Raw genomic sequence first — 23,424 nt, forward strand, 5'->3', positions numbered from 1 at the left:
ATCTTTCAGTTCAGGCTGAGAAAAATAAAAAAATATTTTCTTTGGTATGAAAAAACCAGGCACATACAGAAATCAAGGCCCTCAGAGGCAGCATCAGTGTCCCTTTTCCAGCCTCCTAAGGGTTGCTCTGATGTTGCCATCAGAGCCTGCAGAGCCAGAGCTGCCCCTGGGCAGTGTCTGAGCTGGGAGGGGTCTGCAGGGCAGAGCTGAGCCCCCAGGGCTGGGCTGGGCTCTGGCAGCACTGGCAGGGCCCAGCCCTGGGCACAGGGAAGCAGCTGCTGGCAGGGACAGCTCCAGGCAGCAGAGCCCTGGGCAAGCAGTGAGGGGAGAGTGCCCCCAGGCTGTGCTGGGATATTTAAAATCTTCTCCAAACCCAACTATTCCATGATTACTGTTTTTACAGATCCCCATGCTGAAACAGCACAAATGTCCAACAGCAGCTCCATCAGCCACTTCCTCCTGCTGGCATTGGCAGACACGCGGCAGCTGCAGCTCCTGCACTTCTGCCTCTTACTGGCCATCTCCCTGGCTGCCCTCCTGGGCAATGGCCTCATCATCAGCGCCGTAGCCTGCGGCCACCACCTGCACACGCCCATGTTCTTCTTCCTGCTCAACCTGGCCCTCGCTGACCTGGGCTCCATCTGCACCACTGTCCCCAAAGCCATGCACAATTCCCTGCTGGTGATGGTTGCCATGGAAACTGACCATAGCAACAGGAGGCTGGTGATGGTTGCCATGGAAACTGACCATAGCAACAGGGGGCTTATGATGGTTGCCATGGAAACTGACCATAGCAACAGGAGGCTGGTGATGGTTGCCATGGAAACTGACCATAGCAACAGGAGGCTGGTGATGGTTGCCATGGAAACTGACCATAGCAACAGGGGGCTGGTGATGGTTGCCTGCTGAGGATCAGATTTGTCACAGACCCTCAGAGAGGTTCCATGGGGACTTTCCAAGAGTCTCCAGGCTTTTCAAGAGCTGGAATGTCACAGGCAGAGTCAGGGGCTCCATGGAGACCTCCCAGGGCTTTCTGGGCATGGTAAAGAGCCGTGTGGTCATAGGCAGTCACAGCCATTCCATGGTGACATCCCAGGGGACCTTGGGCTGCAAAGGCACCGATCTGTCACAGGAACTCACAGGGGCTCCACAGTGACATCCCAGGAGTGCCCAGGCTGCCAAAGATCCGGGATGTCCCAGATATACACAGGGGTTCCTTTCATGGGCACAGTGGGAGCTTCAGGCAAAAGCTTTATTTCTTTAATAGAGAAACGCCCACTAAATAATGAGGTACAGAAATGACACCCAACAGCCCCTGCAGGGCCCCTGAACTTCTAAAATTCCTTCTGGGGAGGTGCTGGATCTAATCCCAGACCCAGCATTTGTTAAAGATGTCAAAGATTGGACAGGTGGAATTGAACCTTTAATGCAATTTGTCCCACAGGATTAATGATGAAATACCAGATAAATTTATTTAAATACAGCTCTGAATGATTCTGATCATGATTAGACAGAGAGATCTTAACCAGAGTTATTTATTCCACAGTACAGGAACTGTAACAATTATTAGAATATTCTGCTCTAGGAGGCAATTTTGAAGTCAAGAGGTCCTTGCTGGAGTTGTTGGAGGCCACTGCAGGCAGAGCCTCCTGCTCCAGCAGGAACTGCCTTTCCTGTGCCATGAGCAGGGCAGGTCCCACTGCAGGAAAAGCCCCAGGCCAGCCCCAGCCCAGGGAAGGCCTCGGGCACAAGGGCAGAGTGCCGTGCTGGGAGCTGTGCCAGGGAGAGCCTGAGGCACCAAGGGCACCTTGGCAGCAGCAGCTGCCGGCAGGGCATGGCCAGAAGCCTCCCTTGGCACCCCGGCCTGGTGGGCACCACTGCAGAGCTGCTGCCTCAGGGCTCATTTCTGGCTGGGCTCTGAAAAGCCACTTCTGCTCCAGGAGCCTGACTGGGAAGCCATTGGCCCCAGCACCCTGGGGACAAGATATAAATGACAAAACTCTTGATGCCAGCAGAGACAAGGCAGGGGCAGAGCCAGGCCCAGGGCCAGGGCTGCCATGGTGATGGCTGTGAGGTCACTGCCCCTGCAGCAGCCTGGCTGCCCTCAGCAGACATTCTGGCCAGAAGTGTTGTGAGGGCACCCAGCACATCAGAGAACCCACACTACAGGAATTCTGTCACTGGGGTGGGGAGGGTTTCACTGGGTCAGGTTTCACAAAACTCCTGATTTTTGAGCATTCCTGAGATGGGGAATCCACTTCTCTTGAAAACCAGTTGCAGTTTTGTGCCACTCTCATACTTGGAAAATATTTCCTCCTTCTACCAAATGTAAATCCACTCTCTTTCAGTTTTAACATACTGGGCCTTCTTCTGTCACAGCAAGATTTGGGAGGAAATAACTTTGATCACTATTTTCCCACTTTCACAGATCTTGGAAAGGAACCAAAAATCTCCCAAGATGGGATTTGGAGGCCTCATCACAGAACCAGCAGGGACAGGCTGATGGCTCTGGGGTGAGTGGTGCGGAGACTGAGGACAGAATAGGACTAGCCTGGGAGGGATTGAAGGGTGGTTTCAGAGAGGCTGGAGCTTTTCTTCATTGTATAAATCAGCCAGAGAAAGAAATAATGGCACCAAGGGCAGCTGGAGAGGCCCAGAGTGGACATGAGGAGAAAGGAATTTCCCTGCCAGGGCAGGGCTGTGGTGCAGCACGTCCCCAGAAGGAGCCTGGAGCAGCCCAAGGCTTTGTGTGGGCAGGCAGAGGCAGGCAGGAGGCAGAGCTGTCAGCAAAGGAAGGGGCCAGCCAGGTGGGGCAGCCGGGGATGAGCACAGCCTGCAGGGACAGAGCCAAGGGAGGTTTGCTCAGAACCAGAGACACCTTCCCTTTGCTTGTCCCCAGCTGTCATCAGTGCCTCCAGTGTTGTGCTCTAGCTGGAACCTGGGGACACTTTCTCAGTTGTGTCCCTGACAGGGATCTCTTCAAAGTACAAGAAACTTCAGTGTTTCAATCTGATATTGAGTCCTTGAGAAGTTCTTTGAGCACACTCAGAGGGACTGGGTCTGATGCAAAGAGCACCAAAGCCCCAGAGGGTCATTCAAGTCCTTGTGCTTTGTCTGTGCTGCTGAGCTGGGCTGGGCTCCTGGCCCAGAGGCAGCTCCTGGCAAGGGCAGCACTGCAGAGAGACAGCTCTGGCCAGGAGCAGCTCCTGTGCACAGCCCAGCAGGGCTGGGGCACTGCCAGGGCACCTCAGGGACACCAGCAGGGCACAGACAGAGCTCCCAGGGGCTCAGCACTGGCAGGAGCTGTGGGATGTCCCAGAGGGGGCTGTGTCACAGCAGCACCTCTATGGCTGTGTCATAGAGGCACAGAGCAGCTCTGATGTCAGAAAGGGGCTGTGTGACAGCACAGAGTGGGCTGTGTGAGGTCACAGATTGGGCTATGACATCATAGAGTTTTTGTGTGAGATCACTGAGCAGGTACATTGTCACAGAGGGGATTCTGTGACATCACAGAGCAGGCTGTGACATCATGGCATGGCTATATGGCATCATAGAGGGGGCTGTGAGGTCACAGTGTGTGCTGTGAAATTAAAGAGTGGCAGTATGACATCTCAGAGGGCATCACTGAGGGGGTTGTGACATAACACAGCTGACTGTGCCATCATAGTGTGAGGCCATAGAGCAGACTCTGCCATCATAGAGGGTGGCTCTGTGACACCAGAGAGTGGGTGTTGACATCACTGGGTTGCTGTGTAACTCCAGAGAGCAGGCTGTGACATCACAGAACAGACTGTGATATCACAGCGCAATTTTGTGACACCAAAGAGTCTCCTGTGACATCACTGTGCAGATTTGTGATATCACCTGGTTCTGTGACATCACAAGGGTGCTCTGTCACAGCCCAAAGTGGGCTGTGACATCACAGGTGGCTGTGTCACATCACAGGACATGTGTGAGGTCACTGGGGAGATCACTCTGCCCTGTCCCCCCTCACAGTTCCCCCCAGAGCAGTCCAACCCTGCTCGTGCCCAGCAGGGTCCCCTGTCCCCCCGGGTCCCCCCGCCCCCGGTGCCGCAGCCTCCCCCAGAGGATGTTCCATGAGATCGACCCCAGAGCCTGACACGGGGACGGGGCCATGGGGGTGGGACAGGGGGACAGGGCCCCCCGGCAGTGTTCCCGTGTCCTCCAGGGCCAGAGCCTGGGCCAGGGCTCCTTCACCCTGTTACGAACGAGGGCTGGAGAGACTGAAAAAATCCCCAGCAAGGGATCAGCAAAAACCAGATTTAATATTAAGGGACAGCAGCACAAAGTTCCTTGGCAAGAGTCACTCTGCTCCTGACTGGACACTTCAGGCACACCAAGAAAACAAAGCAACAACAAAACCAAACCAAATCCAGGCAATCAAACCAGAATGAACCGAGAACTGTCCCTGTGTGTGTGTGTGTGACACAAGGACAGTGAGGGCAAGGATAAAAGGAATAAAGAGATAAAAGCTTAACAAAGCTCAAACAGAAGAGGACTTAACTTTTACCTTAACCTTAACTGATACCTTCAACTTCACAATTTTGCAAAAGAACAGCGCTTCACTTAACTTATAACCTATGACTTTGCAATTTACCGGAGCAATAATACTTCACAACATTTTGCTTAGCTTATAACTTATATTAAATGTAAAAACTTAGCAAAATAACAGCTCTTAGCAGCAATGAACTTCACTTAGACCTGGTGATTTAACCTCACTTACAGGCCTGACTGACTCAGCTCTCCAAGGCACTCAGACCCCTCAGAGAGCAGCATTTCTGCCCCATTTCCCCAGCACAGGCACTCCTGTGTGCACACAGACACACAGAGTCAGAGCAAGGCACCTGGGAGAAATTCCCCTGAGGGCAGGGAATGCTCCCTGTGGATCCTTTGGCATCTCCCCAGCAGGCCAAGGGCTGAGCCTGGAGCAGTGGGGGATCAGCCCAGGCTCTGTGGTTGTTCAGGATCCCCGAGTGCAGCAAACGGGAGAGTTCCCGGCTGGGAGAGGCCCCACCCAGAGGGAGTCGCTGGCCCAGGAGAGCTCCAAGGGCTCCTTTTGGAGCGCTGTGTGCAGGGCCCCACGAGAGGGGCTGCAGTCCCAGCCATGGTTCATCCTGGCCACACTTGGCACCAGCAGCTTTCTTTGGCACTGTGAGAACAGGGATGTTGTGCCACGGAGGGAACAAAACCAGTTCCCAGGGCTGCTGGTAGAGAAAGCAGGAGCTGTTTGGGCAGCAGCAGTGCCTGGAGCCGACAGTGTTTGTGATGGGCTGAGAGGAGCTGAGCCCAGGGGCTGCTGGCCAAGGCCCAGGCCCAAGGAGCATTTCTGAGCTGGCAGGGCGGGCTGAGAAGGGGAGGGGGGAATGCAGCAGCACAGGGCCATGGAACCAAGGGACCAGTGTGACACTGGGGCCCTGTGAGACCAAGGGACCAGTGTGACACTGTGGGGCCCTGTGAGACCAAGGGACCATTGTGACACTGTGGGTCCCTGTGAGACCAAGGGACCATTGTGACACTGTGGGGCCTTGTGAGACCAAGGGACCAGTGTGACACTGTGGGGCCTCATGGAATCATGGAGAACACTGTGACATTGCTGGGCCTCATGGAACCAAGGGGACTGCACTGACCCTGTGTCGCTCCATGGAATGTAGGAATCACTGTGATACTGATGGATCCCATCAACCAAGGGTTCATTGTGACACTGCAGGGCCTCATGGAACTGTGGAGACCATTATGACACTTTGGGGTGTCCTGGAACCAAGCACACTGCAAGACCCCATTGTCTCACAATGGTGCCAAAGGTCCATTGTGACATCTCAAGGCCTCATGGAACCTGATGGGAGAGACCATTGTGACACTTCACAGCCTCATGGAACCAAGGGACCTTTGTGACACTGTGGGGCACCGTGGCACCAAGGAGACCATTGTGACACTACCAGGGCCCATGGAATAGGCAAAGCATTGTGACACTGTGAGGCCTCATGGCACCAGTGAGACCATTGTGACCCTGGAGGTCCCCACAGAACCAAGAGGGACATTGTGATACTGTGGGGCCTCGTGAAACCAAGAGGCCTTTGTGACACTGCAGGGCTGCATGGAACCAAAGGTCCATTGTGACACTGCAGGGTCTCCTGTCATCAGTGGTCCATTGTGACACTGGACAACCAAAGGAGACCATTGTGGCTCGCAAACCCTCAGGGTCCAAAGGACCATTGTGACATTCTGGGCCTCATGGAAGAGAGGAGTGACGTGACATTTGGGGCTTGTGGAACCATGGACACCATTATGACACAGCAGGGGCCCATGGAACCAAGGTGCCATTGTGACACTTCAGAGCCCCATGGAACCAAGGGAACATGGAACAGGTCTGGCTGGTTTGGCCTCCCAAGGGCTGCCTGACAGCTGGCCTTGGCATGTTGAGGGTCTCTTCTCATCTGCTATTCAAATGATGGAGATCTCGGATTTCCTTCCTATGGAAAAGATCTGTCCTTCTCCTCCTCCAGGCATCCATGGACAGAATTGGGGTTTCATAGCCAAATTTCCTTATGTCCAGGGATTGTTCCCATAGGAAAATTGCATGGACAAGACTGGCTGGTTATGGTTTCACGAGGGTCAGCTCTCATCTGTCCCTAAAACCCTGCGGAAGGCTCCATGCTTTCCTTTCTATAGAAAAGAACTGTCCTTCTCCAGGTACCCATGGCCGAGATTGAGGTTCCACCTTCAAATTTCCCTAAATCCAAATACTGCTCCCAGACAAAATCTGCCATTCCTGACAAGTCTGGCTGGCCTTGGCCTAGTGAGGCTCTCCAAAGTCTGGGACTCTGTGCTTCCATTCGTGTGGAAAAGAACTGTCCTTCTCAGCCAGGTGCCCATGGTCAGAATTGGGATTATCATCTCCAACATTGCTTTACTTTGAGAGACTGGAGGAGATTGTTGGCTGGAACATTTTGTTTGGAGGGGAGGAAGGGGCAGGTCCAGCCTTGCCCTGCCCTGGAACCCCAGCCCTGCCCTGCCCTGGAACCCCAATCCCCCCAGAGCCTCCATCCCAGCCCAGCAGTGTCTGCCAGTCCCTGGCACAGCACAGGCAATGCTCCACAGCCACCTCTGGAGCCCCAGCCCAGCTCCTGAGGGACCAAATGAGCCCAAGTCCCACCTGGGGGAAGGGCCCAGGAAGACCAAGGGCTATTGAAGGCTGACCACAAGGCAAGCACACAGCTTGACCCTGCATCATCTTGGAATTTCCATCTGAACACTGCTGGAATCCAGGAGTTGGTAGCTGTGTGTGTGCTCCTCTGCATCTTTTTTGTCTTTCTCTCTTTCTGTGTCTTCTATTTCTGTGCTTCTGCAAATTTTGATTGATATTAAATTGAACAGGCTTAGAGTTTGTGAAGTCGAATGGGCCAAGTCAATGCTTTGAGAAGTGTTTTTTGTTGATTGAATGTCATGATTTGACATGAAAAGAATTTTCAATAGTAATACAAAACTTTTTGTGTAACTGACAATCTGTTTAACCACTGAGATACTGAACTGTGTGAAACAGATCAGTTAAAGATGAAAAAACCCAGGAACCTCCTCTTTCTTTTCCAGTCAACAAAGAAGCAGCAGGCCCTGGCCCCAGCCCCCATCTCAACCAAACCAAACCAAACAAACCAAACCAAACCAAACCAAACCAAACCAAACCAAACCCAGCAGCCCTGCTGTGGGCTGAGCCCCTTCCCCCCTCCCCAGGCTCCCCCCTCCCCATCATTGGCCCCATTCTGACCAAACCAAACCCCAACAACTCCCAAACAGGAAAACAAAAGCTACAAAACCCCAACCAGAACAAAGCCACAACATTTAAAATCTTACCATCAAGTCCCCTCCCCCAACACAACTCAAACCAAGAACTCCTACAACCTACAACCCACACAGAATAACCCCAAAACTAAAAAATTAAGCACAAAAAAACCCAAAACCAACCACAAAACCAACCCTAACACAATACAACCACAAGTTCCTCCACAAATAACTGGCAGATCAGGTGTTCATCATTTCAATACTTCAATTCCCCCTCAAGTAAAAGAAAATCAAAATGCAAGCACATAAAAAAACAACATAAAACCATCAAAGTCAGTAAAGAAGAAATTAAAACCCAATTAAAACAAAAGACAAAATACCTTAATCTTAAAACTAAAATCATCCTATAAACTATAAATAAAAAACTCTTTTTCTTTATAACACATAAAACTTTAAAAAAAATCAAATAATATGAAATAAAAACCTCCATGATAAAATAAACAAATGTTAAAATAACTGTAATTTCATCAAAATTTTAAGCAGGAGAAAACAAAATAATCCAGTATCCCCAAGAGAAGATCTTTATTCCCAGGGATAAAAATAATTTAAAAATTAAATAATGAAAACTTTTACCTTTAAAAAACTAATCTTTAAAACAATACCCCATAAGTCAACGTGGCCCATCAACAAGCTGTAAAAGAGCTTGTAGCAATTAAAGCAACTTCAGAATAATAAAGCTCCTCAGGCAACTCTCATGCACGACAAAATAGAGAACCACAAAAACCCTACATTTACCTCTTGTGAAAAAAATCTCCATAACCTTAAAAACCTTCTCCCCGAAAGTAAACTAAAAAAAGACTATTCTAGAAAAACTAAACAAACTAGAAATTTTTCGTTTAGTTTCTTAACATTGCCAGTAAAAAAAGAAAAGCTGTAAAGAAAAAAAAAGTGTAAAGTTTATTTTAATTCTTACTACCTTTTTTCTTTTTTTTAAATAAAATTTCCTTTATACCCTTTTAAAATTTTAAACCTACTTTACCTATCTCTTAATCCAATCTCACAACAAAACAAATGCATAATTAATAAATGGACACTAAAACTCACCACACTAATCAATCCATTATTAGAAAATCTCAAGATTCGAAAAATCTTAAATTAACGAGCCAAAACATCTACAATGTCAAAATAAACCTTTTGCCAAAGTTTCTCTGATTTTCCAAAGTTCCCAGTAAAGGCTGTTTCGTTGTTTTGAGCTCCTGAGAATATCTTGTTGGTATCTCTCCAGTGCATCCAACTCAGAGTACACAAACAAATGTAATTCCTTTTAAATGTCTCCTTGAGAGAGTTTTTTAGTGGATGGGAGTCAGGGTTTGTCTGTCCTGCTTGGCCCAGCCCAGGCAGGGCTTTCCCAGCCCCATTCCACACTCCATTTCCCAGCTGGAGCCCCTGGTGCCTCTGAGTTGTGCTGCCCCAGCCCCAGGGACGCTCTCCTTGTCTGCCCATTCCCCCAGGGGCTCTGGGCAGGGATGGCCTCAGTGGGGGCTGCTGACATCCTCAGCACCTTGGGGGCTGCTGCTGAATTTCACTGCTCCAGAGCCTTGTTCAGCCTTCAGCTCTTCAGTGCAGGAATTCAGTCTCCCAGGGCTCATTAGCATTCAGAACACCTTAACAAGCCAAGCCTCTGGGGATAATTTGATTTTAATTTTCAAATCCTCTGTGGTTAGACAGATTTCAGTAGTGTATTCAAACTGTATATGTTCTATTTATAAAGACAGTGAGAAAACATTTTTAATGTACTGTTTAGGTATTTCTTTCCCTGTTAATAAATTGCTATGCGCAATCTCCAATTGACACTGAATCCAAGTACCTCCTCATGCAGTTTGAATGGATATGAAAATCAAGACCCTTCATGGCTGACAATCAATCAGACTCTGTCCCTACCCCCACCCCACCATTTCCCCCATCCAAGCCCTGGCACTCAGAGCAGCCTTGTGCAAATCTGAGCTCCCTCCAGCCCAGGCTGCACCTGCAGCTTTCAGCTCCTTGGCTCCAACTCCCACCTGCTTTCCTTGGAGAAGGAGCTGCCTGAGACACAGAGGGATGTTCATTTCTTGTCAGCCAACAAAGCCAAGGGAAGGCACAGCTCCATCATAATGCAAAAGTCATTCCTCTGCTGGATATTAAATCCCTTTTCCAGAGCAGACAGTGTCAGAGCAATGGAAAACACCTTCTGTGCCCAGCACAGATCCCAAGGTCCCCCCAAACCCTCCCTGCCCCAATTCTGCCCAGATTTGCTCTTTGCACACACCAGTCACAGGCTGAAGTCAGGAGCTCCCTCCATGCCCAGAGGGAGGAAAAGAGAGAAAGGGGATGAAGAGCTCTCCTGTGCAGGGCCAAGGTCCGAGTGCAGCCCCTGCAGTGGGAACCACAACTCATCAGGTTTGTGTCCTTTGGGCTCAGGGACTGGTGACACTCAGAGACACAGAAAGGTTTCTTGCCAACAAACACAAGTTGAACATTTGAACAGTTTCATAACCACCACAGCTCTTCCCTCAGCTCTCTGGAATTTCCCAGCAGCATCTGACATGTCCATCATTCCCAAGGGATTTCTGTGCAGGACCTGTTTTAGACAAAGGTATACAATAATTCTGTGATAGGTATAAACATGATTAATATGATGTTTATTATATAATTTTTTCAACTTCAGAAATATTGAGCATATTCCTGCAGCTCAAAGCATGAACTAGTCAGTTGAGCGGCACTTGAATGACCAGAGATAATCTGGAGGAGGAAATCAGAGAGCAGTAGGAAGTACATAGATCCAGCTTCTCTAAATGAAGAGATGTCCTTAGACATGACCATTTAAACAGGAGAGCTGAATACACCTGAAGCAAAAGGGAGAAGAAGTAATACCAGAATACTGGTGACACCAGTAGAAAGCAAGATCAGTATTTCTCCTCCTGCCATCAGTAGACTTCCAGAAAATTCCTGTTCTTTGTGAGAAAACTTTGCCATTCCTTAAAAGTACTCAAGTGACCTAGATAATAAAGATTTTCTGGTATTTTATCAAATAAAAAAGTGTTAACACCCGTGACCCTTTCCAGGCATACATCAGCTGTGTGCCCATGAACAGGCAGTGCCACTTGTGCCCTGAGGTGCCCAGCTGGGATTGGATCTCTCCCAGAGCACCTGAGGGAGAGCAGAGCACCTTGCAAGCTGCAGGTCCCTGACAGCCCCACAGGGCTCCTGTCCCATCAACATCTGCTCTGCTCCAGTCTGGAACAGGGCCCAGCATGGTGCCGGGATCATCAGAGAGCTGAGGTGTGTGCTGGAATTCAATGCCCTCCCCATCCCGCAGCAGCCCTGCATTTCCCTCCTGCAGCCTTGGTCTCCAGCACAGCCATGGAGGCTCTTTGGGCTCTGGGCTGTTCCTGCAGCCCCCAAGGGCAGCTGAGCTCTGCCTTTGGCACAGTCAGCCCTGGCCAGCGCAGGCCATGCTCAGCAATTCCCTGTGTGTGCCTGCTCCCCTCTGGCTGAGGTGCTGAGAGCTCTGCAGCCCCTGCTGCCATCCCACCTGCCCAGGGCAGCACAAGAGCCCCGGCCTTGGGGCCCTCCAGAGCTGCTCCTGCTCCAGGCCCAGGGCCCATCCCAGAGCTGGGGCAGCCACAAAGCTGTGCCCATTTCTGTTCATTGCTGCTCTGATGGGGATGGATCCTCAGCCACTGGGAGGTTGCTGATGAATTTTACTCCTCCAGAGGCCTCTTCTTTCTTGAGCTCTTCAGTTCAGGAATTCATTGACAAAGGCTCATAAACATTAGTTCAAAACACCTGAACAAGAAAAGTCCCTGGGATTATTTAAGTTTTTTGTCTTCTGGTTAATTGAACAGATTTCAGAAGTGTGTTCAAAGTGAATCTACTCTATTGAAAACAATGCAGATAGAACTGTTTTGTCCTTGTTTTTTTCCTTTGTAGATTGATATCAGCAATGTCCAGTTGATATTGACCCCCAGAACCTTCTAATGCAGTCTGAATAGATATGAAAATCAAGACCCTTCATGGCTGACCATCAATCATACTCTGTCTCCTACCCCCTCCCCACCATTTCCCTCATCCAACCCCTGGCACTGGCTGGGATCAGGAATGGTGTGGCCAGCAGGAGCAGGGCAGTGATTCTTCCTCCGTGCTCAGCACTGGTTGGGCAGCCCTCGATGCTGTGTCCAGTTCTGGGCCCCCCAATTCAGGAAGGACATGAAGGGGCTGGAGCGTGTCCAGAGAAGGGCAACAAGGCTGGGAAGTGGTCTGGAACACAAGTCCTGTGAGGAGTGGCTGAGGAGACTGGGGTTGTTTATCCTGGAGAAGAGGAAGCTCAGGGAGACCTCATCACTCTCTACAACTCCCTGACAGGAGGGTGCAGCCAGGGACAGTCAGACTCTTCTCCCTGGGAGCAGTGAAGGACAAGAGGACACAGGCTTCAGCTGCACCAGGGGATGTTTAGGCTGGACATTTAGGAAATATTCTCCACACAAAGGGTGATTGGGCATTGGAATGGGCTGCCCAGGAGGTGGGTGAGTCACCACCCCTGGAGTGTTTAAGGAAAGACTGGATGTGGCACTCAGTGCCATGGCATGGGTGACAAGGTGGTGTTGGGTCCCAGGTTGGACTTGATGCTCTCCAAGGCTTTTGCAGCCTGGTTGATTCTCTGATGATTGTGACACTGCAGGGCTCTGGGGAAGCAAGAGGCCATTGTGACACTGCAGGGCCTGGTGGCACTGAGAGGACCATGGTGACACTGTGTATGACATGGCAGCACAGAGCCAAGGGGCCATGGTGACACTGTGGGGCTGAAAGGAAGCAAGGAGTCCATGGTGACAGTCTGGGTCCTGGTGGAACCACAGAGGCCACTGTGACCCTGTGGGGCCTTGTGGAACCAAGGGGCCATTGTGACACTGTGGAACCAAGGAGACTCTTGGGAGAGCCTGGGGACAATGGAATCAAGGGGCCATTGCTCCATTGCAGGGACTCTGGGAACTGAGGGAACAATTGTGACACTGTGGTGCCCCATGGAACAAAGGGTCCCTGGTGACACTGCAGGATCTTGTGTCACCAGGGCTCCATTGTGACACTGCAGCACCAAGGAATTCCTTGTGGCACTCTGAGGCCTCATGGAACCAAGAGGCCACTGTGACCCTGCAGGGCCTTGTGGAACCATGCAGAGCATTGTGACAGAGCAGGACCTGGTGTCATGATGGGGCCATTGTGACACTGCAGGGCCCCATGGAACCAAGGGGCCAGTGCTGCTCCTCAGGGACTCCTGGAATGAAGGAAACATGTTTGACACCGTGGTGGCCTTGGGACCAAGAGGCCATTGTGTCACTGTGGAACCAAGGAGAGCATTGCTGCACTGCCAGACCTCATGAAACAAAGGATCCATTGGGACACAGCAGAGCCTTTTGGGGGACCATGGTGCCATTGTGACACTGTGGGGACGAAGGATCCAAGGGACTTTGTGACACCAAGGGGTCCCATGGAACCAAAGGAACATTGTGACACTGGGAGGCCTCGTGGAATCATGGAGACAATTGGGAAATTCTGGGGCCTCAGGGAACCATGGTGACACCAAGTTCTTTAGGAGTGCTGATCTGCTGGAGGGTAGGAGGGCTCTGCACAGGACCCTGGACAGGCTGGATCCAAGGCCCAAATCCAACAAGGTGAGGTTTATCAAGTCCAAGTGCTGGGTCCTGCACTTTGGCCACAACAACCCCTGCAGGGCTACAGGCTGGGGACAGAGTGGCTGGACAGCAGCCAGGCAGAAAGGGACCTGCAGGGACTGATGGACAGCAGGCTGGACATGAGCCAGCAGTGTGCCCAGGTGGCCAAGAAGGCCAATGGCTCCTGGCCTGGATCAGGAATGGTGTGGCCAGCAGGAGCAGGGCAGTGATTCTTCCCCTGTGCTCAGTGCTGTTTGGGAAGCACCGCGAGTGCTGTGTCCAGTTCTGGGTCCCCCAATTTGGGAAGGACATGGAGGGGCTGGAACGTGTCCAGAGAAGGGCAACAAGGCTGGGGAGGGGTCTGGAACACAAGTCCTGTGAGTAGCGGCTGAGGGAGCTGGGGTTGTTTATCCTGGAGAAGAGGAGGCTCAGGGGACACAATGCAGTGTCAGGGAACAGGTTGGACTTGATGATTTCCAAAGCCTTTTCCAACCTTGCTGATTCTGTGATTCTCTGAAACCACCCTTGGAGCATTTCAGCATTTCACCCTGGGCCTCCTCTCCAGAAGCTCCAGCAGCCCAGGTCCCTCAGCTTCTCCTGCCAGCCCCAAAGCCCATCCTGTCAGTCCTGCAGAGCCTCTGCAGCTCCTCCTCATTGCCCAGAACAGGGAGCCCCAGAGCCAGACACAGCAGCCCAGATGTGCCCCCCTGGCCTGTGGTGCCTCTGGCAAGGGAGCAGCAGAAGAAACTGGAGGAGCCTGCAGACAATTCCTGCAGCACTTGTAGGATGATCCTGCTCCCCAAGGGACGTTCCCATGGTGCCAAGGCAGGAACTGCAATGGGGAGTGGGACCAGAGAGGAAAGGGCAAACAGGGATGGGCTGTTTAAAGGAGTGGGAATAGGGGTGTGCAATGGGAAGAAATCTGTAGCAGGGAAGAGTAAAGAGAGCAAAGGTGAAGCCAAGGAAATGCTGAGGGCAGTTTGGGGGTGGCTGCCAGGCAGCCCTGCCACTGAGCAACAGCATCTGCAGAGGGACAGGAAACTCCCAGCTGATGGGAACAAACTTTCTGGCTGACTGCAGAGGCCAGGACAAAGCTGAGTGGTTTCCCTGGAATCCCCCAGCCCTTGCTGGCCCCAGGGGCTGATGGCATTTGTGCTCCCTCAGGTTCATGTCCCCACACCAACAGCATGGGGGTGCTCCCCCTGCTCTGTGCAATGCAAACAGGGGCTCCTGAGCCAGCGCTGCCGTGTCTGTGCCTACAAGGATGGGGCACCTGTGTGAGCTGGGGGAGAGGCCAAGGCTGCAGAGGGGGGATGTTGTTGGCAGCTCCCTGAGGACGCTCTGAGACGCTGCCCTGGGCTGTCCAGGGCACTGGGGATGGATCAGCCCCTGCTCTGCTGCTCCTTCCCATCTCCCCCAGAGCCCTTGCAGAGCACCAGCCATGCTGTTTGCCCCCAGCCTCCCCACGGCCACCCTGGGGCTGCTCACAGGGGTTTTCTGTGCTGAGCATTGGCCTGGGTGTGTTCTGGAGAGAGCCTGGGCAAGGAGCCTGGAGCCCCCAGGGCCTGGCCTGAGGCGTCAGCGCTGCCCCAGCAGTGCCCATGGCCTGTCCCTGCTGCAGCCCTGGCACTGCCACCCCCAGGGCTGTGCCCAGCCCCGAGAGCACTCAGGCCCTACAGCAACACCAGGGCCACCAGGGCAGCGGGGCAGGGCCACGGGAGCAGCACTGGCAACACCAAGTGCTGCTGCTGCTGGGCACAGCTGCTGTGCCAGCACTGATCTGCCCCCAGCTCTGCACAAAGACATTGCTGCTGCAGCTCCAGAGAAGGCAACTAAAGGGCATCTCTGCAGAAAATTTTCTATGTGATCCTTTAATGTGTTTTGGGCCACCAAAAGCACAGCTCCTCAGTGACATAATCTGTGGCCACGGGGAAGGTGGAAAGAAACCTTTTGAGAAATGGCACAAACAATGTCATTTCTTTGTGGTCTATATTAAAAAAATGAAACAACAATAATAAAAGAATATCCACACTGAAGCCAGAAAGACGTATTAAAGATTACTTTTATTACAAGTGATTTGCAGACACTGGCCAGCAGTTTAATGTTTCTGAAACCATCCAGTCATCAGTCTCCACACTGCAGCCTTGAGCTCCTGGTTCCTCAGGCTGTAGATGAGGGGGTTCAGGGCTGGAGGCACCACCGAGTACAGAACGGACAGGGCCAGATCCAGGGATGGGGAGGAGATGGAGGGGGGCTTCAGGTAGGCAAGCATAACAGTGCTTAGGAACAGGGAGACCACAGCCAGATGAGGGAGGCAGGTGGAAAAGGCTTTGTGCCGTCCCTGCTCAGAGGGGATCCTCAGCACAGCCCTGAAGATCTGCACATAGGAGAAAACAATGAACACAAAACAACCTAATGCTAAACAGGCACTAAGTACAATGAGCCCCAGTTCCCTGAGGTTTGAGTGTGAGCAGGAGAGCTTGAGGATCTGTGGGATTTCACAGAAGAACTGGCCCAGGGCATTGCCAGGGCACAGGGGCAGGGAAAATGTATTGGCCGTGTGCAGCAGTGAATAGAGGAAGACACTGGCCCAGGCAGCTGCTGCCATGTGGGCACAAGCTCTGCTGCCCAGGAGGGTCCCGTAGTGCAGGGGTTTGCAGATGGACACGTAGCGGTCGTAGCACATGATGGTCAGGAGGGAAAACTCTGCTGAGATGAAGAACATGAAAAAAAAGAGCTGAGCAGCACATCTTGTGTAGGAGATTTTCCTGGTGTCCCAGAGGGAATTGTGCATGGCTTTGGGGACAGTGGTGCAGATGGAGCCCAGGTCAGCGAGGGCCAGGTTGAGCAGGAAGAAGAACATGGGCGTGTGCAGGTGGTGGCCGCAGGCTACGGCGCTGATGATGAGGCCGTTGCCCAGGAGGGCAGCCAGGGAGATGGCCAGCAAGAGGCAGAAGTGCAGGAGCTGCAGCTGCCACGTGTCTGCCAATGCCAGCAGGAGGAAGTGGCTGATGGAGCTGCTGTTGGACATTTGTGCTGTCTGGGCATGGGGAATCTGTAAAAATAGGAATCATGAAATAGTTGGGTTTGGTGAGGACTTTAAATATCCCAGCACAGCCTGGGGGCACTTTCCCCCCACTGCCTGCCCAGGGCTCTGCTGCCTGGAGCTGTCCCTGCCAGCAGCTGCTTCCCTGTGCCCAGGGCTGAGCCCTGCCAGTGCTGCCAGAGCCCAGCCCAGCCCTGGGGGCTCAGCTCTGCCCTGCAGACCCCTCCTAGCTCTGGCACTGCCCAGGGGCAGCTCTGGCTCTGCAGGCTTTGATGGCAACATCAGAGCAAACCTGAGGAGGCTACTAAAGTGACACTGATGCTGCCTCTAAGGGCCTTGATTTCTGTCAGTGCCTCTTTTTTTTCATATCTAAGAGAATATTTTTTATTTTTCTCAGCCTGAACTGAAAGATGAATATCTATATGTAATTTCCCATCCAGGCAAGCCGGAGCAGTAGAATAAAAAGCAGGAGTTTCCCTTTTATGCAGCCCTTCCCTTGCTGTTCTCCTGTCTAATCTACTTGGAAATGTTCTGCAGTAAAATGCCATGCTGGGAGCAGTCCTGAACAATGCAGCATCCTCCCCACAAAAGGAGAACACTTCCAAGCCTTGCCAGCTGTCTCCTCCCACCTAGATCCTGTTCCCCAGTGCTGGGAGCAGCTGCCAGGGCTGGCTGAGAGCTGTCCCTGGCAGGCAGCAGAGTCCCTGCCCCAGCACAGCGCCCTGGGCTGCAGGACCCTGCTCTGCAGGACAGCCCTGGGCACCCCTGGCTGCTCTGCACAAGAGACAATCAGAGAATGTACTCACAGAGTCTGCAGGCATTGGGATGTTCCAGCTTTAGGAGATGGCTCCAGGAGCTGCAGCTGCATTGTCCTGCAGCCAGAGGTTCCTGTGCCAAGGGCTGGCAGGGATTGTGCCCCAGGCACTTCTCAGCACCTTCCCAGCCCTGACTGATTGAAGCTCTCTGTGCCTCTGTGCTGTGCCTGGGGTGGCTGCAGGCAGTGCCCCAGCCCTGCTGGGCTGCCAGAAGAGCTGCTCATCAACAGAAATGTGCTTTTGAAGCTTTTCTTGGTTACCAGGAGCTGCCTCTGTGCCAGGAGCCCAGCCCAGCTCAGCAGCACAGACAGACACAGCACAAGGACTTTAATGAGCCTCTGGGGCTTTGTGCTCAGGCCCTGAACATCAGTCCCTGAGAGGTACCGTAAGAAACCTCTCCAGAACTCCAAGTCAGAATCCACTCCAAAGTTTCTTTCACTTTTAATGGATCCCACTGAGGGACACCACTGAGAAAGTGTCCCCAGGCCTGAGGCAGAGCAGGGAACTGGAGGCACTGATGACAGGTGGGGACAAAGAGAAGCCAAGTCTTGGTGCCCTGGGCCACAGCAGGGTCTGTGCCACCAAGGGCTGGGAGGAGACACCTGGTCCTGAGGCACTGGGGCCTCCTGGCACAGCCCCAGCCAGGCTGGGAACTGTCAGCCCCTTGTCCTGCCCTCAGCATCCCCCCCTAGCCCACATCCCAGTGGCCTCAAGGATCTGCTGGAAGGAGTCCCTGGGGAGCCTTGCTCAGCAATGGCCCTGGGGGCTCCTCAATGCTCACAGATTTTTTTCAAAGGACTTTGGGTTTGGCTTTTGCCTTGGAGTCTCTGAGAGGTTTGTGCAATCATGGCCCCAATTATCTGCTTTAAGGAGTCCCTTGAGAGCTTTGTACTGACACTCAGTGGGGCTCATTAATACTTTGAGATAGTCAAGGTTTTTTAAGATACTTTGGATTTTCTTTTCCACACTGATTTTCTGGAGGCCATCCTGGCCTCAAGTTCTCTCTTCCAAGAAGTCCATGAGGAGCCTGTGCTGGGCATGGACCTCCGTGAGACCCATTCAGTCTGTGAGACGCTTTGGGTGTTTCTTCTGACTTTGACTTCTGGAAAGGTTTGTGCAATCTCCTCTCAGGCCCTGAGGTTCCAGGGCTCAGCTCCAAATACACCACGGGACTCATTAGGATCAGGCAAGTCCTGACAAACCATGACTCTGCCTTGATTTCCCCCTGCTCTCATGCAGTTCATCAAGAACATTTCCTTTAGAGTTATGGAGAAATATTTCAAAGACCTTCTAAGAAATATGGATTCTTCTCTTAAAGGGTGTCTTTCAGTGCTCTTCCTATTATACAAGAGCTGATTGCAGCATGCTGTGATTGATATTCATCCAGGGTCTCTCCTAAGGAGGTCTGGCTAGGTCAGAGAAGTTGTACCTTGGAGCTCACCCCGTGTGGACAACCTTGCCCCACATTCCCCAACCCCATGTGAGAAATGATTCTTACTTTCAAAAATCCAAGTGCTTTTTTAAGACCTTATCAAAATACAACAGGAGACTGAATAAAGAAAAGAACACAGCACAAGGAGCAAAGGAATCAGTCACCATGTTCTCATCTACAATATGGATGTTCTGTCTTTTATACCTCTAGCCCCTCCCAAAGCTTGTCAATCGACTCCTTCTTCTCTGTCCAGTGGTGGAGATCACTTTGTTACACCTTGATTGGAGGTCAGGTGCTGCCATAGTAACAAGCCAACCCTCACAAATGCCCCGACATCTGAGGCCATCCTGTGAGAACAATGCAAGGGGGAGGGGAAAGACTATACATCTACAAAACTTCTCTTAACATGTATTTAATATTCACCCCTTAATTGTGAGAGTCAACCATAGGATTATTCATCTATAACAACCCCCCCTTTTCTTTTTCTCTAAGTCATTTTGCTCAAACAATTAAGTCAAAACTTTTTCTCTTTCTTGAATGCATCATACCAGCATCTGTTGATGTGGGCAAGGACAGTGGGAACAGGAGAAAAAAATCTCAGGTTTTCCTTAGACACAGAGGCCAACTCAGTCCTGACCTCCAGTCCCTGTTGAATTAAAAGACAACTGAGGAATGACAGAGGTCTGGTATGGCCTTTTGTCCCTACCTTACCATGCCTGCGGGGTTGCTACCCACAGCAGGGCTACGGAGCCTTCTTAGTAGCAAACAAAGGGGCCAGCATGGTGTTGCCCTTTTCCCTTTGTCTTATTTTTTTAAAGAAGCTGTCCCATTACCTTTTACAGTCACTTGTGTACTTACCCTCAACAGATGCTGGTAATTCTCACCCATTAAAACAGAAGACAGTTCTCAAGCTGCTTGGTGGAGGCTTGACTCTACTTTTTGGGGGTCTTGGTGTTTTTCTGGGTTTTTTTCAGTCTCTGATTGAGAGTCACTCTCTCTTCACCCGGCCTGGATGTTATAGTCCATTCTTTGGGCTCTTCTACTGGGCCTTTGGCTCTGTTGCCATGAGTCCATCCCCGCTCTGCAGTTCGCACGGCCGGTTCGGTGGTGAGCAGTACCTGAAAGGGACCTTCCCACTGAGGAGTTAGAGGCTGATCTCTCCATGACTTGATCATCACCCAGTCCCCAGGATAATATTATGGATTCTGAAATCCAGGGTGGTAGTCTGAGGAATTGCTCCTTTATGTCTTAGCCCTTCTAAGGTTTGTGCTATAGACATAACTGATTTCTTGGCATTGGCTTCCCCTTCCTCATAGGTGGCAACCCTCTGGGGTGAGGTCAGGGAGGGCAACCCAAACATCATTTCATGGGTGACACCCCCAGATCTGACTGGGGTTGGGTTCTAATTCTTAAAAAGTCTAAAGGGAGACATTTTATCCATGACATTTGGGTTTCCATCATCAGCTTAACTAGAGCTCTTTTCAGAGTTTGATTGATTTTCTCAACACAATGGGAACTCTGTGGATGCCTTGGAGTGTGTAATTCCAATTTTACTCCCAGGGCCTGAAGAACTTTCTGAAATATCTTCGCTGTGAAATGAGTTCCCCAGTCTGAATCAATCTTGTTTGCCATCACATATTGGGGAATGATTGATTCTAGAAGTGTTTTACTCACTACACTGGCATTGGCTTTAACAGTGGGTGCAACCTCTACCCAATGAGTCACATGATCGACTATCTCTGGCAAAAATTTTCACCATTGTACCTGGGGAAGCTTGGTAAAGTCTACTTGGATGTTTTGAAAGGGCCTTAAGGCTAGTTCTCACCCTCCTCTGGGTGTTTTCCTCATTATTTTCTTATTCACCTGTTGACATGTCACACACTGTTCAGTTACTTGCTTAGCTATTCTGAAAGTTCCTATGCAGCCCCAATCCCTTAGAAATTGATCACTCTGTGCTTGTGTACCCCAATGTGCTGTTCCATGTTTGCCTTCTAGCATTTTCCTGGCAAGGGGTTTATTCAACATTTGCCTCCCATCTGCTAATCTCCGCTTCCCTTCGTTATCTTTCCTGGATCCTATTTTAAGGAGTTCTTCCTCTTCTGTCCCACTGAATACGGGGACTTTTTGCATTTCTCTCATGGGGGTTAATACTATTGTTTCTTTTTCTGTCTCTGATTCAGTTGCTTTTTTAACCTCTAAATCCACTAAGTTGTTCTGTCACACCTCCTTAGCCGCCCTCTTTTTATGTCCTTTAACATACACCACTGCTACTTCCTCTGGTAATTGTAAGGTTTCTAACTCTTCTAAAAGAAATTTTTCATGAATCAGTCCCTTTCCCTTTGAATTTATAGCCTCCTCATTTCCCAAATTTTTCCAGAGGTATGCACTACTCCAAAAGCCAACTTCCAGTCTGTATCTATTGTTCCCCTTTTCTGTGCTAATATTTCCAGAGCTTGTTTTAGGGCATACAACTCACATGCCTGGGCTGACCAGTTGTAAGGGAACTTTCTCTTTTCTGTGGCTACCAACCCTTCATGCACTAGAGCATACCCCGATACCCTGTGCCCCTTTGTTACCCATGAAGATCCATTGATGTACAATCGTTTCCCACCTTGGAGTGGTTGATCTGTTGGGTCCTCTCTTACTTTAGTTTGATAGTTTATAACCTCTAGGCAATTATGTATTAGTGCCTCACCTGGTTCTCCATACAAAAACTGGGCAGGGTTGAGTTGGCTACTCACGATTAGCTCTAAACCATTCTCTATTAAGATGGCTTCATACTTTAGCACTCAGGAATCAGTGAGCCATTTCTCAGCCTTTTGGCTCAGCATACTCCTTACTGAGTTTGGGATATATATCTTCAATTTTCCCCCAAATGTTAATTTTTTGCTTTCTTCTATGAGTAGGGCAGTCACTGCCACAGTCTGAATGCAGGTTGGCCATCCCCGGCTGACAGGGTCTAAGAATTTTGATAAATAGGCCACTGATATCCTGGATCCTTCCCAGTCCTGGGTAACACTCCATGTGTTACCCCTTTTTCTATATTCACAAACAGATAGAAGGGTTTGTCTAAGGCTGGAAGACTCTGTGCTGGTGCACTGACTAATTTTTGCTTTAAAGCTTCAAACTTTTGTTCATCATCTTTTTTCCACCTAATCTCTTTTTCTACTAGCTTTTCATACAAGAACTGAATGTCCTGCATGTATCCTTCAGTCCATAGCCTACAATATCCCAAGAGGCCTAAAAACCTTCTGACTTCCCTCTTAGTTTTTGGCCCTGGGAGTGAGACTATCCCTGTAATTCTCTCAGGGTTCAGCCACCAGATCCCTTGACATATCACATATCCTAGGTATTTTACTTCCCTCTCTACAAATTGGAGTTTCCCTTTTGATACGCGAAGTCCTTGGACCCCCAGAAAATTTAACAATGCTATCGTGGATTCCCAAACTTCTTTTTCTTCCTGAGTGAAATAAATAATTTACGTATTGGATGAGCTTTATCTCAGCTTTAATGGAGAAGAGTTGCAGTCTCCTGGGCTTTGACCAAACAGGTTTTGGGATTCGGAAAACCCTTGGAGTAACCTAGTCCACCAAAGGTGTTGCTTCTTCTCGGAATCAGGGTCTTCCCATTCAAAGGTAAATATATTCCTGCTTTTCTCTGGCACTGGGCACACCCAAAAAGCATCTTTTAGGTCTATCACACTGAACCACTGGGAAGTTACTCAGTAGTCTATAGGGATAAGGCACCACTGGGTACCGATTCACTGTTCTTTTGTTCACTTCTCTCAACTCTTGAACAAGCCTGTAAGTCCCATCTCACTTCTTTACTGGTCATATGGGTGTGTTATGGGGGAACATGCATGGTTCTAAGGTCCTGTCCTCAAGCAGGTCCTGGATCACCGGCCGTAGTCCTCGTCTCCCCTCCAGGGAGAGTGGAAGTTGTCATACCCAAACTGGATGGTTTTCATTAACTATTTTTATTGCTATAGGTTCCATGTTTAATTTACCTCAGTTTTTCGGTTTTGCCCACATCATCTCATGATTTTTCTCCTCATTTTCTACCCTTAACTGGAGAAGCTTAACCACCATTTTCCCTTCCTCTGGGAGCTCTCCTATGTCAAACTGAACCTGTAAATCCTGTCCTAATAAATTTCACCCTGCTTCTGGAACAAACGGAACATCCCCAATTCTCTTTTTATTTGTTCCTTCAAACGTTATTTGTTTTATAACTGAGGCTTTGAACCCCTCCCCTTTTTGCATCTACTCCTTGAATAGTATCTTGACCTTTTTGTACCCCTTTGGAATTCTACAAACACAAGTTCTTTCAGCCCCCATGTCTACTAAGAATTCAAATTCTTCCTCCTGGGGATCTGTTATGAAAGTTATCAAGGGCTCCTGATGATATTCTGTCCCCAGGAGGTAGAGGCCCTGCCACCACTAGTCTTCCACTTCTTGTATTTGCTCAGTCTCATACACCCTCAGCTCCTTTTCCTTCTGGGAGCAATTCTTTCTGATATGTCCATTATCTTGACAGTAAAAGCAAACTGGTCCTAGGTTCCCTTGTTTCCCAAACTCTCCTTTTTGTGTCCAGGCCCAAGGGCCTGCATCCTCCCTCCGTCTATTTTCC

The 23,424-nt window shown here is 50.4% G+C and overlaps 2 protein-coding genes and 1 pseudogene across 2 annotated transcripts in view; 1 reads left to right on the forward strand and 2 right to left on the reverse strand.

The window, feature by feature from the left end:
• Positions 1-23,424, reverse strand: part of LOC115484925 (zinc finger protein 208-like) — a 513,901-nt gene that overhangs the window by 280,515 nt on the left and 209,962 nt on the right.
• Positions 1-23,424, forward strand: part of LOC115483959 (olfactory receptor 14I1-like) — a 205,102-nt pseudogene that overhangs the window by 106,775 nt on the left and 74,903 nt on the right.
• LOC127060503 (olfactory receptor 14J1-like) lies at positions 8,510-16,536 on the reverse strand. Its single transcript, XM_050984148.1, has 2 exons — positions 15,643-16,536; positions 8,510-8,518 (listed from the first exon to the last, which is right to left on the reverse strand). The coding sequence occupies exons 1-2, from the start codon at positions 16,534-16,536 to the stop codon at positions 8,510-8,512; spliced, it is 903 nt and encodes a 300-aa protein (XP_050840105.1).

The sequence above is a fragment of the Serinus canaria genome, chromosome 25, assembly GCF_022539315.1.
Source record: "Serinus canaria isolate serCan28SL12 chromosome 25, serCan2020, whole genome shotgun sequence".
In the NCBI taxonomy this organism is placed as follows: domain Eukaryota; kingdom Metazoa; phylum Chordata; class Aves; order Passeriformes; family Fringillidae; genus Serinus; species Serinus canaria.

What these genes read in the sequence shown, in the direction of transcription:
- LOC127060503 (XM_050984148.1), bottom strand. Translation starts at nt 16,536, where the DNA reads ATGTCCAACAGCAGCTCCATCAGCCACTTCCTCCTGCTGGCATTGGCA.